General features: G+C 34.7%; 1 protein-coding gene across 1 annotated transcript; it reads left to right on the forward strand.

Annotated features, from left to right (window-relative positions):
- Nucleotides 1–6,322: 6,322 nt before the first annotated feature.
- LOC143569008 (uncharacterized) lies at nucleotides 6,323–14,708 on the forward strand. The gene is made up of 9 exons (XM_077055022.1): nucleotides 6,323–6,354; nucleotides 10,761–12,357; nucleotides 12,441–12,667; nucleotides 12,754–13,086; nucleotides 13,167–13,413; nucleotides 13,489–13,617; nucleotides 13,705–14,044; nucleotides 14,138–14,395; nucleotides 14,491–14,708. Exons 2-8 carry the CDS (start codon nucleotides 10,807–10,809, stop codon nucleotides 14,380–14,382), a joined length of 3,072 nt encoding a protein of 1,023 aa, XP_076911137.1. The 5' UTR covers nucleotides 6,323–6,354; nucleotides 10,761–10,806; the 3' UTR covers nucleotides 14,383–14,395; nucleotides 14,491–14,708.
- The last annotated feature ends 2,862 nt before the right edge of the window (nucleotides 14,709–17,570 follow it).

The following is a 17,570-nucleotide window of genomic DNA, read 5'->3' on the forward strand; positions in this document are numbered from 1 at the left end:
GAGAGAAATATTGTTTGTTCTGTTCGTTCGTGTGAGGAAGAGAGTAGTAGGGTTTGGTTGTTTTATACTTTTATGAGATAAGAGATGATAAGAAACGGTTTTAACAAAAATAATCTCTCTGATTATTAATCGATAGCCCTGAGTTTATCGCCAATCACAGCAGGACTCAGCCTCCTCGTCTGCTGGTACCGTACAACGAATGAGCTTATGAGTTCAGTTATGTCTCGATTGTTGACGATGATAGTTTCCCGCATAACAAGTTTTCGCCTGCGACTGTTAGGCTTCCAACATTGCTCGGTTGCGCTCACGGATTGGTATGTATCTTAAATAACTGCCAGCGGTTGATTGTTGTTTGGAATCCGGCAATTAGGAAATCTGCTGGCATAACCTTGCCGTCGTCTCAAGTACTTACTCTTGGGTTTGGGGTTTGCGCCAAAACTTTTGACCCTAAGATTGTCAAAATTGTACCTGCTAGGGAGGCTGCGGTGCTTACATTAACATCACATGGACATGGACATGGACATGGACATGGAGAAGCGTATCGATGAATCCCTATCTACAATCAATGCGCTTTTCGGCTAATGCCTTAGATTTGGATGGGTTTATTCATTGGGTTGCCCATGATCCAGTTACAAAGCATAATCGGATTATTCCATTTGATTTGGCAACCAAAGAATTTGGACAAGCAGTGGCAGATCTTCCAAACACTTTGGTAAGCCGTAGATGCCTTTGACATATTTAATTTCAAGGAGTCTCTTACTGTGCTTGACTAGTAAGGAGGTGCTTGTGAGATATGGTTGATGTTGAAAAACAACGGTGGTGCCGCCTCCTATACAAAAGTACTCACTCTTAAGGCGGATATGCCTCGTAGTATAGTTGGATTTAGGAAGAATGGCCAACCGATGCATGCAGTTTGTGATGAACTTAGAGTTTATGAAGCCGGCCTAGAACGCATGAATGGTGTTGGGATTCGTGGTTTCGCTTTCAACATGGCCTCATGCACAGAGTCCCTACTTTTGGTTAATCACTCGGATTGAGTGAGTGAACTGTGATAGTCGTATGTCAAATTGCATCTACCCCTGGTTTTTTCGTCTTTTGTTTGTTTGTTTTGTGTGGTTCTGTTAGCCGATTGATTTTCTTGTAATTGTTCTCTGCTCTTGTAGCTATCTATACTATATATAATATAGCAAAGATGGACAAATTAAGACGTTTTAGTTTTAAGTAATTTACAACATAATCAACACATGGTACAATTATAAAGCATAATAAAAAAGGGCAAAATAAACTTTCAAGCATAAATTCACATTTGAACTTTCAATTCATCTAATATATTTACAAATTTTCACCCGAAACTTTTATTAAATGAAAGAATACTTACAATTTTGCCCCCTCAATATTAACCATTTATTACTAATTATTTTAACTGTAAACCAACTCTCCCCCACGATCTTTAAATCGACATAACTTTTTCGTACGTTAATATTTTTTAAAAAATTTTGCACCATAAAAACATGCATTTTATTCTCTTTAATTTTAGTATGATATTGTTGGAGTTTTTTTTCAATTAAAAAAATCAACATGTTACATATAAGTGTTCAAGGCCGGTTTTGATGGTTTAAGTTAAACATGCGAGCCAAACTATTAGTAACTTACTTGTCATCGAAAATAGTAACTAAACTATAGAAAATTGAAACCGAAAGTAAAAGAAAAAACCAATCGTTAACCTAACCGATGCCCGATTTAAACGATTGTAAGGTTTCAAACCGAACCATAATTGTTACGTGATTACCAGAGTCTATGTTCAAACACCCGCTGCATCGCATGGGCACCCTTCTAGTACTTAATTTACAAATAAATAATTTTATCTTTCATGATGGTATTGCTGTTTCGTTAAACTTATAATATAGAATGGTTGCTAGCCAGGGTATCCAGCAAACACATTTGGTTACATTGCTAAAGCCATCGGACCACCACAAGACGTGTTAGCCACCACCCTTTTAAACAATCTTAAAGTCCAAAGAAGACAAAACTGTGTCTGCGCAGCCGTTGCTATTGCAATCGTTGCAGAAACACGAAACCTCTTACACCCCTGTTCTACCTTTTAGTGTAAGAGTACCAGCGAATCATCACTATGGTGGGTACGAGCCAAAACAATGAAAAGTCAACTCTGGTCAACAATTGGTGAAAGCCTACAAACTGGAGATTTTCTAAGAATATGTGCGACCGGTTCAACACACATGCAGTCTGGAGCTTGGATTCTAGTTGGTAAGAGTTTGTTTTCAAAGTATTTATACATATGTGGAAGTGGCAAGCAAACACTTAATCGGACAGATATTTGTGTTCATGTTCATTCGTCTAAAAAATAAATACGTTCGTGTCTGTTTATGTGCATTTGTTTAAAAAAATAAACATGTTCGTATCCGTATATGTCCGTTCGTTAGTAACCTGAATGAACATAATTGAACAGATATAAACAAACATGTATGAACAAATCTTAACAAACACAAATAATGGTACACATTAGCTTCAGTTCTACTCTCATGGCTGCGGTTTACCGTGTGTTGAATCAGTTGATGTTGTTGAATCGATTTGCATTTTCAATTTTTGTTTATTTAAATATGTTTTTATGAAGGAATCTATAGCTGAATTCATATGGTTTTGTTTACTGTTACTTTAATTTAAAAAGAATATGCAGTAAACATTAAAGGATTATTAAAAGAATTTGCAGTGAATTTAAACTACTATTATAGTTGAAATGACATAAAATTGCCCGTTTATTATATTTCTTTTTGTTTGGCAGATTGACTACATAAAAATTTGTAGCAATTATATATGTATATATGATTTGTAGCATAAATATTTACTGGGATATAAGATAACATGTAAATTAATTAAAGCCCTATAATTTCGTTTACAAGACATCGGTAGTTAAGGAGTCGTATTTGGTAGGACATCTCACATCGATGCACATTGAGACGTCAAATTTGATTTCTCTATTATTGTTCTATATTTAATCAATATGATTAATACTACTAGCGTGAATAATTGGTATTTTAAAAATCTAAGAGACTCAACGTAGTGAATTGGTCTTGTTTACGATAAGCATGTTTGAAATTAAATTTTTTCTCACTTATTCATATTAATAACTAAACTAAACTTCATTTTTACATCTTTAAACGTGCTTAACCGGTGCCCAAAACCAGAAGCAAAGCTTAGATGCAAATTAATTTCATAAAAACCATTTTTAAACCAACTCGTTTTGACCTGAAACTCGTTCCAACATGAAACAAAATAACCCTTTTTTGAATCGACCCTAACCCATTTAGAGACGTGATACGAACCTCCCTGAACCGACCTGCTTGTGAGTCCTGCATATTGTTAATTAGAGAATAGTGCCTTCTTGTTTGGGAATATTGACTTTGGCATCTCATCAAACAGCTCATGTGCCTCATTCTCATTTCCACTATCTCTTCCATATCATTAGATAAATTCTTGTTGTCTACATTAATGGATGTAAAACCTGAATCTACAATTGTGATTGATCAATTTTCACCAATTGATGTTAAATTGTTGTCAAGATTCATGGCTATATATTGTGACACTTGTGTATCTACCATTGTATGTTGTAACATTGTCATTAAACTTTTGAAAGACAAAATATGATAACCCTTCACTTATTTATCTATTTAAAGCTCTTAATTTGTTAATAGACAATATAATGTTCGCGCGTCTTCCTACTCTAATAAAGCAAGATCTTAAGTGTCACGTGTCACATTTCTATACCTCCTCACTAGTGTTTTCCTGCCTACCACGTCGCACATTTGGCATATTTATAGATCTCCATTGGTTTTCAAGACTTTTCAACTTTACATTTATCACTTTGGTTCTTTGTATGTATCCATCAATCTTGCCTCAAATAGGAATCAGTTCTTCATATAAAACCATGGTACCATCACTTCACCACTAATTTTCAATATATTTAAGAAACTACAATTTTTATTTTATTTTTTGGTCTTTAGTGTTTTTTTTTCCTTTTTCTACAAATAAATCTTGAAATAACTCGAATGATTTGCAAACCAAGTCAGCTCGATTCAACTTGTTTACAAACTGAGCGCTTAGGTCAAATTATTTCATATAAGGTGTATGTTTTTTGCCTAGTCTACTCGTCACTTCGTAAATGCAATTATTATACACTGCAAGCTTAATTTATTTATTATTTACCTAATTTCAAGTGAGCTTCAAAATATGAGGTATTTGAACAACCCTATTTAGGTTGTTTGTTGTGGATTAACATCGGAAGTGTTAACCCCCCGTCCACATCAGCCCTTGCCCCATAACGCCCACCCTCTCAGCCTCTTCCAATGTTAACCCAATACCGCCCACCCCATAATGCCCCTCCGGTGCGGTGTCTACCGTCCCTTACTGCCTTTAAACCTGCAAAAATGATGTCACATGGTTGTTTAATATATGTTTGTACATATATTTATTTATTTGAAGTCAATCTCATGATATATAGGGTTTATCAAGAAGTAAATCTCTAAACCAATTCAAAATCTCTATTTGTGTCTTCAATTACTTTTGGGACTATGGAAAGGTTGCTTATAGTTATATGCATGTCAATTTGCTCATTTATATCCTCAATTTTTTTGAACGACCAACTATGTAACGCCAATTACTTTTGGGAGCAATGAAAAGCTATTTATACGCATATAAGTTGAAATTTTCTTCTTTATATGGATAGTATTTCCTCTTAATGGCAATGATCAATATCATTTTATATTTATTGGCCCGGTAAACTATTGATTTATCTAAATACAAAATAAATTATATTAATTTTCGAATACACTTTCTTTATAACTAAAGACCAAAAAGGAACAATTAGACGATAAAATTATATATATTTTTAATAATAGATAGGGTTAAGCAACAAAAGGTCCATACGAGTACTAAAAAAAGGTTCTTATACATTTCTTTTTGAAGATTGACGATTATTGTGATAACATTAAACAAAACAAAGTTACAACAAAAGAGGTTGTTATACATTTTTTTTGAAGATTGATGATTATTGTGATAACGTTAAACAAAACAAAGTTATTGTAACGATAAACAAATACAAAACAAAGATAAATGAATTGAGAGAATGTGCTCTCATGACATTTAACCGGGCTAACAGTAATCATGTGTGTAATGAATGAGTATGTTTGATGGTGGTGGGTTTGATGTGGGCTTTATTCTCCATTGTGGGTTTTATGCAGACCATATTTAATGGGATAATCTTTTAATTGTTTAATTGGGCCCTCTTAATTTGTTTTAAGTGGGTTAAAAAAATAAAAGGAATGGTCTTAAAATCTTAAGTGCGTTAATTTATTTGTTAGTTTAAAATTTTTAATTATATATATATAATTTAAAATTTTGGGGCCTCTCGCAAAAGCAAGCCCTTGAAGAATGCTGATGCGAGCTGGGCTAGGAGGCGACCCTGCTCATTGTCTCGATTCATTGCCTAACATGGTAAACTCAAACATTGTAGTGTCATTTGTGTCTCACACATGTGTGAAGAAATTAAGAAAACATATAACATAGAAGCACAATACACGTGTATTGAGTTTTAGTAGTTGAACATACAAAGTAAATGCAAGACTAAAAAACAAATGTGAAAATGCAAATTAGGTTGGTGGTCCGTCAATGGCAAGCTTATAAAATACGAAAGGGTCGGAGATATTATGTTCAAGTAGGGACGCAAATAAGCCAAGCTACTCGAGCTTGAGCCAAACCTGAGTCTCAAACAAAGCTCATTTAGTTATTGAGCCCGAGCTTTAGCCGTTCTTAAAATATATAAATTATTAAAAATACGTATATCAATTAATGAATACATAATAAACAAGTTAAGCCCGATCCAAGGCCGACCTTGAAAAAATACCACATGAGCCGAGCTCGAGCTCAAATGCTCATAAATCAAAACGAGACAAGCTCGAGCCTCGTCAAGGTCAGACACAGCTCGGCTCGTTTACACTCTTAAATTCAAAATGACAAAAATTCATCATTCGTCCCCGTCCGGGTATATAAAACTATATATGGTAAAAAGAAGACTATAGACAGTAACTTTATTTGACCAAGAATAGAAAATATTTTACCTATAAAAATCTTGTCTAATAATAATAATAATAATAATAATATATTCTGAAATATGAACCCTTGAAATCGGGAATAGAATAAGCGCAGTCGTCGCCACATAAAACTTGTTCTTTAGTTAGTCGGTCTTAATTCAACATTCAATAAACACTCATTTTCAACGTAATGACCGATCTCCGTCTCTAGATTATTATTCACATCTTCTTCTTCTTCTGCAAAGCTAGGGTTTGTAGTCTCTTCTTCCTTATTATTATTATTATTATTATTATTCGATTCAACTGTTTCCTTCAATTATCAGCTATTATTATCTCCTGATTCTCAAATCTGAATGCGTAAGCTAGTGATTATGGTTTAGTTTATGATTTAGTTTGTAGATCTAGTTTCTGATTCGAGATTTTAGCGTATTTGTTAATCAATTTGTGTAAGGTGTGTTGTTGATTAATAATTGGATCACGTATGTCATTTTGTTGTTAATAGATGCCATAACAAAGTGATATATGCATAATTGTTAATAATGATGATTCTCGAGTTGTGGATTGAAAGACGAGTGGTTGACAGTGGTATCTGTTGATGCAGAATTATTTGTAACAGTATGTATTAATGTTAGACGTAGTTCATTACTTAGTTGTGATAATGACAGTGTCGTGGTGTCGAAGTAGTAACGATCGCGTAATTCAAACTTTCTTGTTTGATGTAACTGTTTCGTTCAGTTAGCAGCTATTGTTATGTCATGATTTCATTGTTTTTGTTGTACTGGTAACTGATTTTTTATTCTGAATGCTTAGGCAAATTGTAAGCTAGAGATTGTGATTTAGTTTATGATTTAGTTCGTAGATCTAGTTTCTGATTCAAGATTATTAGCGTTTTTTAATCAATATGTGTAAGGCGTGTTATTGATTAATAATTGGATCACGTGTGTCATTTTGTTGTTGATGAAGTTTGTTACAGTGTTAATAGATGATGTAACAAAGTGATATATGCGTAATTGTTAATAATGATGATTCTCGAGTTGTGGATTGAAAGACGAGTGGTTGATAGTGGCATCTGTTGATGCAGAATTATTTGTAACAGTATATATTAATGTTAGACGGTTTAGCCAGAGCAAGTAGTTCATTACTTAACTGTGATAGTGACAGTGTCGTGGTGTCTAAGTAGTAATGATTGCATAGTTCAAGTTTCCTTGTTCGATTTTAACTGTTTCTTTCAGTTAGCAGCTATTATTGTCCTGAATTTTTTTTTTCGTTGTACTGGTCCCGGATTATATAACCTGAATGCGTAAACTAGTTCGTAAGCTAGAGATTGTTGTTTAGTTTATGATTTTGTTTTTAGATCTTGTTTTGATATGAGATTTATAGTGATTTTGTTAGTCAATCTCTTTAAGGCGTGTTATTGATCAATGATTGGATTATTTTATTGTTGGTGAAGTTTATTTAAGTGATAAAACATGCTGAAACAGAGTAATATACTCATAATTGATGAGTGGCGTATGTTGATGCAGAATTATTTGTAACAGTACATATTGATGTTAAAACAGTTTAGTAAGAGCAAGTAGTTCATTACTTAGTTGTGATAATGACAGCGCCGTGGTTTCGAAGTAGTAACGATTGCGTAATTTAAACTTTCTTGTTTGATGTAACTGTTTCGTTCAGTTAGCAGCTATTGTTATGTCATGATTTCATTGTTTTTGTTGTACTGGTAACTGATTTTTTATTCTGAATGCTTAGGCAAGTTTGTAAGCTAGAGATTGTGATTTAGTTTATGATTTAGTTCGTAGATCTAGTTTCTGATTCAAGATTTTTAGCGTTTTTTAATCAGTATGTGTAAGGCGTGTTATTGATTAATAATTGGATCACGTGTGTCATTTTGTTGTTGATGAAGTTTGTTACAGTGTTAATAGATGATGTAACAAAGTGATATATGCGTAAATGTTAATAATGATGATTCTCGAGTTGTGGATTGAAAGACGAGTGATTGACAGTGGCATCTATTGATGCAGAACTATTTGTAACAGAATATGTTAACGTTAGGCGGTTTAGCTAGAGCAAGTAGTTCATTACTTAACTTTGATAATGACAGCGTCGTGGTGTCGAAGTAGTAATGTTTGCATAATTTAAGTTTCCTTGTTTGATTTGACTGTTTCGTTCAGTTAGCAGCTATTATTATGTCCTGATTTCATCGTTGTACTGGTTCCGGATTATATAACCTGAATGCGTAAACTAGTTCGTAAGCTAGAGATTGTGGTTTAGTTTATGATTTTGTTTTTAGATCTTGTTTTGATATGAGATTTATAGTGATTTTGTTAGTCAAACTCTTTAAGACGTGCTATTGATCAATAATTGGATTATTTTAATGTTGGTGAAGTTTATTTAAGTGATAAAACATGCTGAAACAGAGTAATATGCTCATAATTGATGAGTGGCATATGTGATGCAGAATTATTTGTAACAGTACATATTGATGTTAAAACAGTTTAGTAAGAGCTTGTAGTTCATTACTTAGTTGTGATAATGACAGCGTCGTGGTGTCGAAGTAGTAATGCTTGCATTATTTAAGTTACTTGTTTGATTTAACTGTTTCTTTCAGTTAGCAGCTATTATCATGTCCTGATTTCATCGTTTTTGTTGTACTGGTCCCGGATTATATAACCTGAATGCGTAAACTAGTTCATAAGCTAGAAATTGTGGTTTAGTTAATGAGTTAATAATAGATTTAGTTTTTGATTTTGAGATTTTAGTGTTTTTGTTAATCAATCTGTTGTTGAACAATACTTGGATCACATGTGCTATTTTATTGTTGATGAACTGAAGAAGTTTGTTTAAGTGTTAATAGATGCTGTAACAAAGTAATATATGCATAATTGATGAATATGATTGTTGAGTTGTGGATTGAAAGACGAGTGGCTGATAGCGGCATCTGTTGATGCATAATTATTTGTAACAGCACATGTTAATGTTGAAACAGTTTAGCAAGAGCAAGTAGTTCATTACTTAAATTGTGATAATGACGTTGTCGTGGTCTCGAAGTAGTAATGGTTGCATTATTCAAGTTTCCTTGTTTGATTTAACTGTTTCTTTCGGTTAGTAGCTATTTTTATGTCATATTATAATTGTTTTTGTTGTAGTGGTTCCGGATTTTATATTCTGAATGCGTAAACTAGTTCGTAAGCTATAGATTTTGGTTTAGTTTATGATTTTATTTGTAGATCTTGTTTTGATTTGAGATTTCTAGTGGTTTTGTTAATGAATCTGTTTGAGTTGTGTTATTGATCAATAATTGGATCACGTGTGCTATTTTTTTGTTGATGAAGTTTGTTGTTGATAGATGCTTAAACAAAGTAGTAAGTGCATAATTGATGAGTGGCATCTAATGATGCAGAATTATTTGTAACAGTACATATTAATGTTAAACAGTATAGCAAGAGCAAGTAGATCATTACTTACTTGTGATAATGACAACGTCATGGTGTCGAGGTGGTAATGATTACATCATTCAAGTTTCATTGTTCACTTTAACTGTTTCTTTCAATTAGCAGCTATTATTATCTTTTAATTTCATCGTTTTGGCTGTACTAATTCCTGATTCTCAAACTTAAATGGGTAAACAAGTTCTTAGGTTAGAATTCTAGAAATTGTGGTTTAGTTTATGATTTCACTCGTAGACCTAGTTTCTGATTTGAGATGTTATCATTTTTGTTGATCACTCTGTAATTGAACAATACTTGGATCACACATGCGCTATTTTGTTGCTGATGAAGTTTATTAAAGTGTTAATAGATGCTGAAACAAAGTAATATATGAATAATTGATGATGATGATTTTCATTTTGTGGATTGGAAGATCAATGGAATTTGTTGATGCAAACTTATTTGTAATAGAACATATTATGATATTTATATATAACAGTATAGCTAGAGCAAGTAGTTCATTACTTAACTGTGATAATGACAACTTCCAGTAGGGGTGAGCATATATCGGTTTGGTTTGGTTTGGTTTGGTTTGGTTATGTTATTCCACTTCACCGAATCTGAACTGAAATTCGGGTTTTGCAAAATTATCCACCGAAACCGATAAACCAAAATCGATTTGGTTAATTTGGGTAGTTCGTCGGTTTTTGGTTAGGATTTATAGTTTCGGCTAGTAACCAAAACCAAACTGGGGTAAAATTTTTTGTTTTGAAATACATGAAATGGAGGTATAGTTGTCTAAACATGAAATCGAAGTATAAAAGTCTAGAAATATATGAAAATATGTTTGGTTCGTTTATTGCTCAACTCTAAGTTGTTGAGGTGTCAAATTAGTAATGATTGCATGTTAAATCACTAATCATATACAATAAAAGAGACATTTTTAATAATATAGCTATCGTTAAGTTATCCATTGTTAAACTCCGTATTCAGATCGTGACAATTAACCAACTAGGATAAGTATGAGGTAAGGAATCTAAGATATAACTTATAGAATTGTATGCATCATTCTAATTTTTTTCCAACATCCAAACACCAATGGGGCCCGTGATTAAATGTTCGTGAAATTTGTTTGATTTATCATTCATTTTGAATTATGTAAATGGTCGTTAGGTTTGTGAGATTTTGTTGAGGGTATAAAATTTCTATTATTTCTTTTGTTTTGCAGTGTTTTGAGATCATTTAAGAAACTGAGAACTTGAAATTTGAAGAAAATGACGTGGTTTAGGGCTGGATCTAGTGTGGCAAAGCTTGCAATCAGAAGAACCTTAACACAAAGTGGATCGTATGTCGCAAGAAAGAGTATTTTTCCTGCAGAAGGCCGTCATTTTCACACAACAGTCTTTAAGTCAAAAGCACAATCTGCACCTGTCCCTAGAGCTGTTCCACTTTCCAGGTTAACAGATAGCTTTTTAGATGGAACAAGCAGTGTTTACCTGGAAGAACTTCAAAGAGCTTGGGAAGATGATCCCAACAGTGTTGATGAGTCATGGGACAACTTCTTCAGGAACTTTGTGGGCACGGCTGCCACATCACCTGGAATATCTGGCCAAACAATTCAAGAAAGTATGCGGTTGTTGTTGCTTGTTAGAGCATACCAAGTTTATGGTCACATGAAAGCCAAAATAGATCCATTGGGTCTTGAAAAAAGAGAGATTCCTGATGATTTGGATCCTGCTTTTTATGGTTTCAGTGAAGCTGATTTAGACCGTGAGTTTTTTCTTGGTGTATGGAGAATGTCTGGTTTTTTATCAGAAAACCGACCCGTGCAAACTCTTAGATCGATATTAACCAGACTTGAACAAGCTTATAGTGGAAACATTGGTTATGAATACATGCACATTGCTGATCGTGAACGGTGTAATTGGTTAAGAGATAAAATCGAGACCCCGACTCCAACTCAGTATAATAGAGAACGTCGTGACGTTATTCTTGACCGACTAATTTGGAGTACTCAATTCGAAAACTTTTTAGCTACTAAATGGACAGCTGCTAAAAGATTTGGGCTTGAAGGTGGTGAGACATTAATCCCAGGAATGAAAGAGATGTTTGACAGGTCAGCGGATCTTGGTGTTGAAAGCATTGTGATTGGTATGTCTCACAGAGGAAGATTAAATGTTTTAGGTAATGTTGTGAGAAAACCGTTGCGACAAATTTTCAGTGAGTTTAGTGGTGGTACGAAGCCGGTTGATGAGGTTGGGCTTTACACGGGAACCGGTGATGTAAAATATCATCTTGGGACTTCTTATGATCGGCCGACACGTGGTGGAAAGAGAATTCATTTGTCTTTAGTTGCAAACCCTAGTCATTTAGAAGCTGTAGATCCTGTTGTGATTGGGAAAACAAGAGCAAAACAGTATTACTCAAATGATGTTGATAGAACAAAGAACATGGGTATTTTGATTCATGGGGATGGAAGCTTTGCGGGTCAAGGTGTTGTTTATGAAACACTGCATTTAAGTGGTCTTCCAAATTACACAACTGGTGGGACCATTCATATTGTTGTCAACAATCAAGTTGCTTTTACTACTGACCCACAAGCAGGAAGATCTTCACAGTATTGTACTGATGTCGCTAAAGCTTTAAATGCTCCGATCTTTCATGTTAATGGTGATGACGTTGAAGCAGTTGTTCATGCTTGTGAGCTGGCAGCTGAGTGGCGACAAACGTTCCACTCGGATGTTGTTGTTGATATTGTCTGTTATCGTCGATTTGGGCATAATGAAATTGATGAACCATCTTTTACTCAACCAAAAATGTACAAGGTCAGTTTTTAATCTAAAGTGTTTCTAAATCTTCCTTTTTTCTTCTCTCTTTTAAGGTTATTGAGTAGTAATTGTTGATACAGATCATTAGGAATCATCCATCATCACTAGAAATCTACCAGAAGAAGCTTCTAGAAAGTGGGCAGGCGACAAAAGAAGATATTGATAGAATACAAAGCAAGGTTACTGCGATTCTTAACGAAGAGTTTCTTGCCAGCAAGGATTATGTCCCTCAAAGACGAGACTGGCTTTCGGCTTACTGGACTGGATTTAAATCTCCAGAACAACTTTCACGTATTCGTAACACCGGGTATTTTTTAAAATGTTCTTTGCACAGATGTGAACATAACACACTAAGTAACATGGCGTTTTTAACAAGTTCATGCTGTTTTGCAGGGTTAAACCCGAGATTTTGAAAAATGTTGGGAAGGCAATTACAACACTTCCAGAAACCTTTAAACCACACAGAGCAGTTAAGAAGATATTCGCAGACCGTTATAAGATGATTGAGACCGGTGAAGGTGTTGACTGGGCAGTTGCAGAAGCCCTAGCTTTTGCAACATTACTGGTGGAAGGAAACCATGTTAGATTAAGTGGCCAAGATGTCGAAAGAGGTACTTTCAGTCACAGGCATTCTGTTGTTCACGATCAAGAAACAGGGGAGCATTACTGTCCGTTGGATCATGTAATGATGAATCAAGATGAGGAAATGTTTACTGTAAGCAACAGGTAAATCATGCTATTATACATGAACTGTTTTTTTTTACAAAACCAATACATTCGTCTTGATACTCATGTTATGTATACAGTTCTCTCTCGGAGTTTGGTGTGTTGGGATTTGAATTGGGCTATTCAATGGAAAATCCTAATTCACTGGTATTATGGGAAGCTCAATTTGGTGATTTTTCAAACGGGGCCCAAGTGATATTTGATCAATTCTTGAGCAGTGGTGAGGCTAAGTGGCTCCGCCAGACCGGGTTAGTTGTGTTGCTACCTCACGGTTATGATGGTCAAGGACCCGAACACTCAAGTGCAAGACTTGAGCGTTTTCTTCAGGTATTAACATTCTCAGGGTTTAGAAGTTTCTAGAATTATTGTTGACTCGGTCTCTAATGTAAAATGTGATAACAGATGAGTGATGACAATCCATTTGTTATACCCGAGATGGATCCATCACTACGCAACCAAATTCAAACATGCAATATGCAGATTGTTAACGTTACAACACCAGCAAATTATTTCCATGTGTTACGTCGACAGGTGAAGTTATAGACTTCATAGTGTTATGTTATGCAACTAAAATTTTTAAATAAAATTTGTTACTTACATATTATTATTGTATTTCAGCTGCATAGGGAGTTCCGTAAGCCACTTGTTGTAATGTCTCCCAAAAACTTGCTTCGTCACAAAGACTGCAAGTCAAATCTATCCGAGTTTGATGATGTTCAAGGTCACCCTGGTTTTGATAAACAAGGGACCAGATTTAAACGACTTATTAAGGACCAAAACGACCACTCGGATCTTGAAGAAGGGATTAGGCGTTTAGTTCTTTGCTCAGGGAAGGTTTATTATGAACTAGACGAAAAAAGGAAGTCGGTTGATGGTAAAGATATTGCAATATGTCGTGTTGAACAGCTTTGCCCGTTCCCATATGATCTCATCCAGCGTGAACTAAAGCGTTATCCAAGTAAGTTCAAACTCTAGAGGGTGTTTCATGTTTGGATACGTGTTCAAATGCAGGAGTAAATATGTCTTATGTATTTTTTGTGTGATGTTTCAGATGCGGAAGTGGTTTGGTGTCAAGAGGAGCCAATGAATATGGGAGCTTACAGTTACATTGCCCCACGCCTTGCAACCGCCATGAAGGCACTCAATAGAGGCACTATTGATGATGTCAAATATGTGGGCCGGGCCCCATCTGCTGCAACTGCAACAGGTTTCTACACCGTTCACGGCAGAGAGCAGGCTGAGATCGTGGAGAAGGCCCTGCAGCCCGAACCCGTCACCAATCCTGCACTTAGTTAGAGCCCGCAGCCAGGTATGAATACTTATAAGTTATAAGGCATATAGCCTACTAAATAATATTATTTAGGTGAATACTATTTGAGATTAACGTATTTCACTTATTTTCAGGGTGTCCAATCTTTGTCCAGAGTGTTGCTTCGGCATCTTTTTGCTTTCATTTTTCGAAAGTTTTTTCGCGTATTGAAAAGTTTTACGCATGTAATAAGATAACATACAATCGTTCAGGTGAAATCTGTACAATGGATTCATGGCGTGTGTTTTTACTTTGAGGTTAATTACTTAATTATATAATTTATCTTTTGTGGATCTTGTTATAGTTTCTTTAATGACATGTCTGGGATAATATTTATTTAAATAGATGTGTTAACTGATTTTATGAATGGTGTGTCAGTAGTAATATCATTTTATTTGTTCAAGATATTTTTTTATAAAAACAAAACATTGGTAAAATTTATTGATGTTTCTGGACGTTTAAAAAAGTGTAACAAGCAAACGAGGCCTATAAATTTTTCCAGGATTAAGCTTTTTTCCATCTTTTTTCAATTATTTGTATTTTTTGTAATGTTGTAGAACTATAATTTTTGAAGAATTTGTAATATTGTAAAAAAATTGGGAACAATATGAAAAAATATCTAGTAAACGTTTAAAAAAGTGTAACAAGCAAACGAGACCTAAAATTATTAATATTGGATAAAGATGCAAAACTATAAATTCAACTTCAAATGTTATATACAAAGAGATCTTTTCAAATTTATAAATTGTAAATCAATCCGTCTTGAAAGTTTGGTAGAGGAAATAAAAGGTGACCGTTTTATTGTGGTGAAGAATAGGCTGAAGACGGTAACGTTAACATGGGAGAAACGACGGAGATTTCATTTGTAACATGTTTTTGTTTTCTTTGTTGTGTTTTGGGTTGTTGCAGGTCTAGCTTCTTTTCCTAGGCTCGTTTCATGTTTAATAAATTTTCGTTGGTCGTTCAAAAAAAATAAGCGGAAAAAGTCCGTACCCCGTACTACAATGGTAAGGAACTTGTGTGTCTATCAAAAGATAAAGAGGTCCTATAATGTAAAAATGCAATTTTAGTTTCTAGTGTTACTAATATATTATTGATTTGGATTTAATTTTATGTATTTAAGTCGGTGAAGTAGTGGGTTGTGGAAACAAAAGAAAATAGTAAATGTGTATGACTAATGTGAGTTTGGGCCCTTTTAAGTAGACACTTGGCAAATCTAAAACTACATTTGTGAACTTTGTTTTTGCCTTTGATATGTGTCATTTGATGGGTGTCGAAATTGATTACGGATAACATCAAAAAAAAAAACAAAAAGAAAAGGAAAATAAAATCTATGATTGTGTATAATACAAAATCCTCCTAGTTATAGTTATAAGTTAGGTCTTGGTCTTCACCTAATTGATGTTGACCTATTAGATATACAATTCATATAAAGCTATACAGGTTATATGGGTACTTATACAGGTTATAGGGCTATTCACATTGTATAGACATATGTCATACGCCCAGTGTTGTGAAACCCGGCCAGGCCAGGCCCGGCCGGTCGGACCGAAACCCGACTCTATACCAGGTCGGGTCAGTGTATTTGAGTAGTTTTGAAAAACCCGGCCGGTTTTGCGGGTGGGCGGTTGGCCCGGACCGGTTGACCCGGCGGGTGAACCGGTAAAACCAAATTTTCATTTAATTCAAAAAGAAATGTGCATGCCGGGATTTAAACTTGGGTCATTTCGAAGATAGAAACTCTAATAATTACCCATAAACCAACCAACCAAGCTTCATTAACATTGATCAATCATAAATCATATATATTTAAAAAATATAAATAAACATTAAAGTTTATTATTATTGGTTATTATTATTTTTTATATGCATATGAATTATATATAGATAGTTACATTATTTATGGCGCCATCCGGGTCAAACACCGGTCCACCTTCTCGGGTTAGTCCGACCTTTGATCCGGTAAGGCGTCTGGGTCGACGCCCGGGCCGAATCTAAAAACATTGTCATACACATTTATACCTCTATATGTAGGTCTATATCGTATAGGCCTATAAATATTGTATAGGCCGTGACATGCCGCGTTTGGGAAATAGTATTGGTACCCGAATATAAACTCCCTAGCGTTTTGGTTATTGCGGGAGAGTATGTGAGATAATCATGTATGACAAAATCCAATGATAATAATGCTAAAATAGAGAACAAAATCATTTTTAATTTTTGTGACTACAACCATTTTGTTTCTTAAAACGTTTTAAAAATTTAAAATCATGTTTCTAGGATTAACCAACTTTTGTTGTCGTCACAAGAATAAATTAAGTGTTGTTGGACATACGTAAGACATTATATAATTTGATTAAAAACAAATAAGTGGCAATGACTTTAGAGTAATCTTATTATTATTGTATGTTATTCCTTTATAAAGAAACACCCACTTGCTTTCCTTGTCCAAATTGCCGAACTTGGAAAGAACGCCATTTGTGACGTTTGAAAATATTATTATTGGTGGCTTTTGTGCTGTAAATTATTCAATCGTCACTAAAGTAACAACTCTTTGCAATTAACAATTAGGGCTTTATCTTGACTACCCTTTTGGCTTTTCATTAGAACATAAACCAATCATATAATATAGTTTAACTAAGCCTGACAAAACGGACGGGTCGTCTCTGCGTGGGGTGGAGGTGGCAGCGGAAGCGCCCAAGGTCATGGCCGTCGCCCACCTTGCCCCCTCCGGCCAATCCTTTTGGACCAACTTTAAGTAAACAAGTTTTATAACGTCATATAAGTTCAGGATATTAAAGGTGACACAACATACAACTCGGGTGTTTATCTGTATTAATTAAATTTTTTTTTTAATATAATCTCAAGTTTTTTACTGTTTATGTATAAACTCTCGTGTTAAACGTTTTTAACAACTTAGGTAACTAGGGTTCTATTTTAACATTGTTGTGAGACACTAGGCAGCGGTAACTGGCACATTAGGAGTGAGAGCTAAGTTAAGTACTTCCTCGAACCCTAGTAGTAAAGTTCAACACCAAGTCATAGCTTAATACATAGTGACGGTTCACGCCCAAGCCGATCAAGAGCTAAGTCGTTGAGTCGAGCTTTTAAAACATAAAGATGGCTCGTAGTGATGTGTGTCTGCAAAGTGCAAAGAGTGTTGATCGCCCGTACC

This window comes from Bidens hawaiensis, unplaced genomic scaffold (genome assembly GCF_021521415.1).
Source record: "Bidens hawaiensis isolate Kalapana, Puna unplaced genomic scaffold, B.hawaiensis_p1.1 tig00001236_1, whole genome shotgun sequence".
In the NCBI taxonomy this organism is placed as follows: domain Eukaryota; kingdom Viridiplantae; phylum Streptophyta; class Magnoliopsida; order Asterales; family Asteraceae; genus Bidens; species Bidens hawaiensis.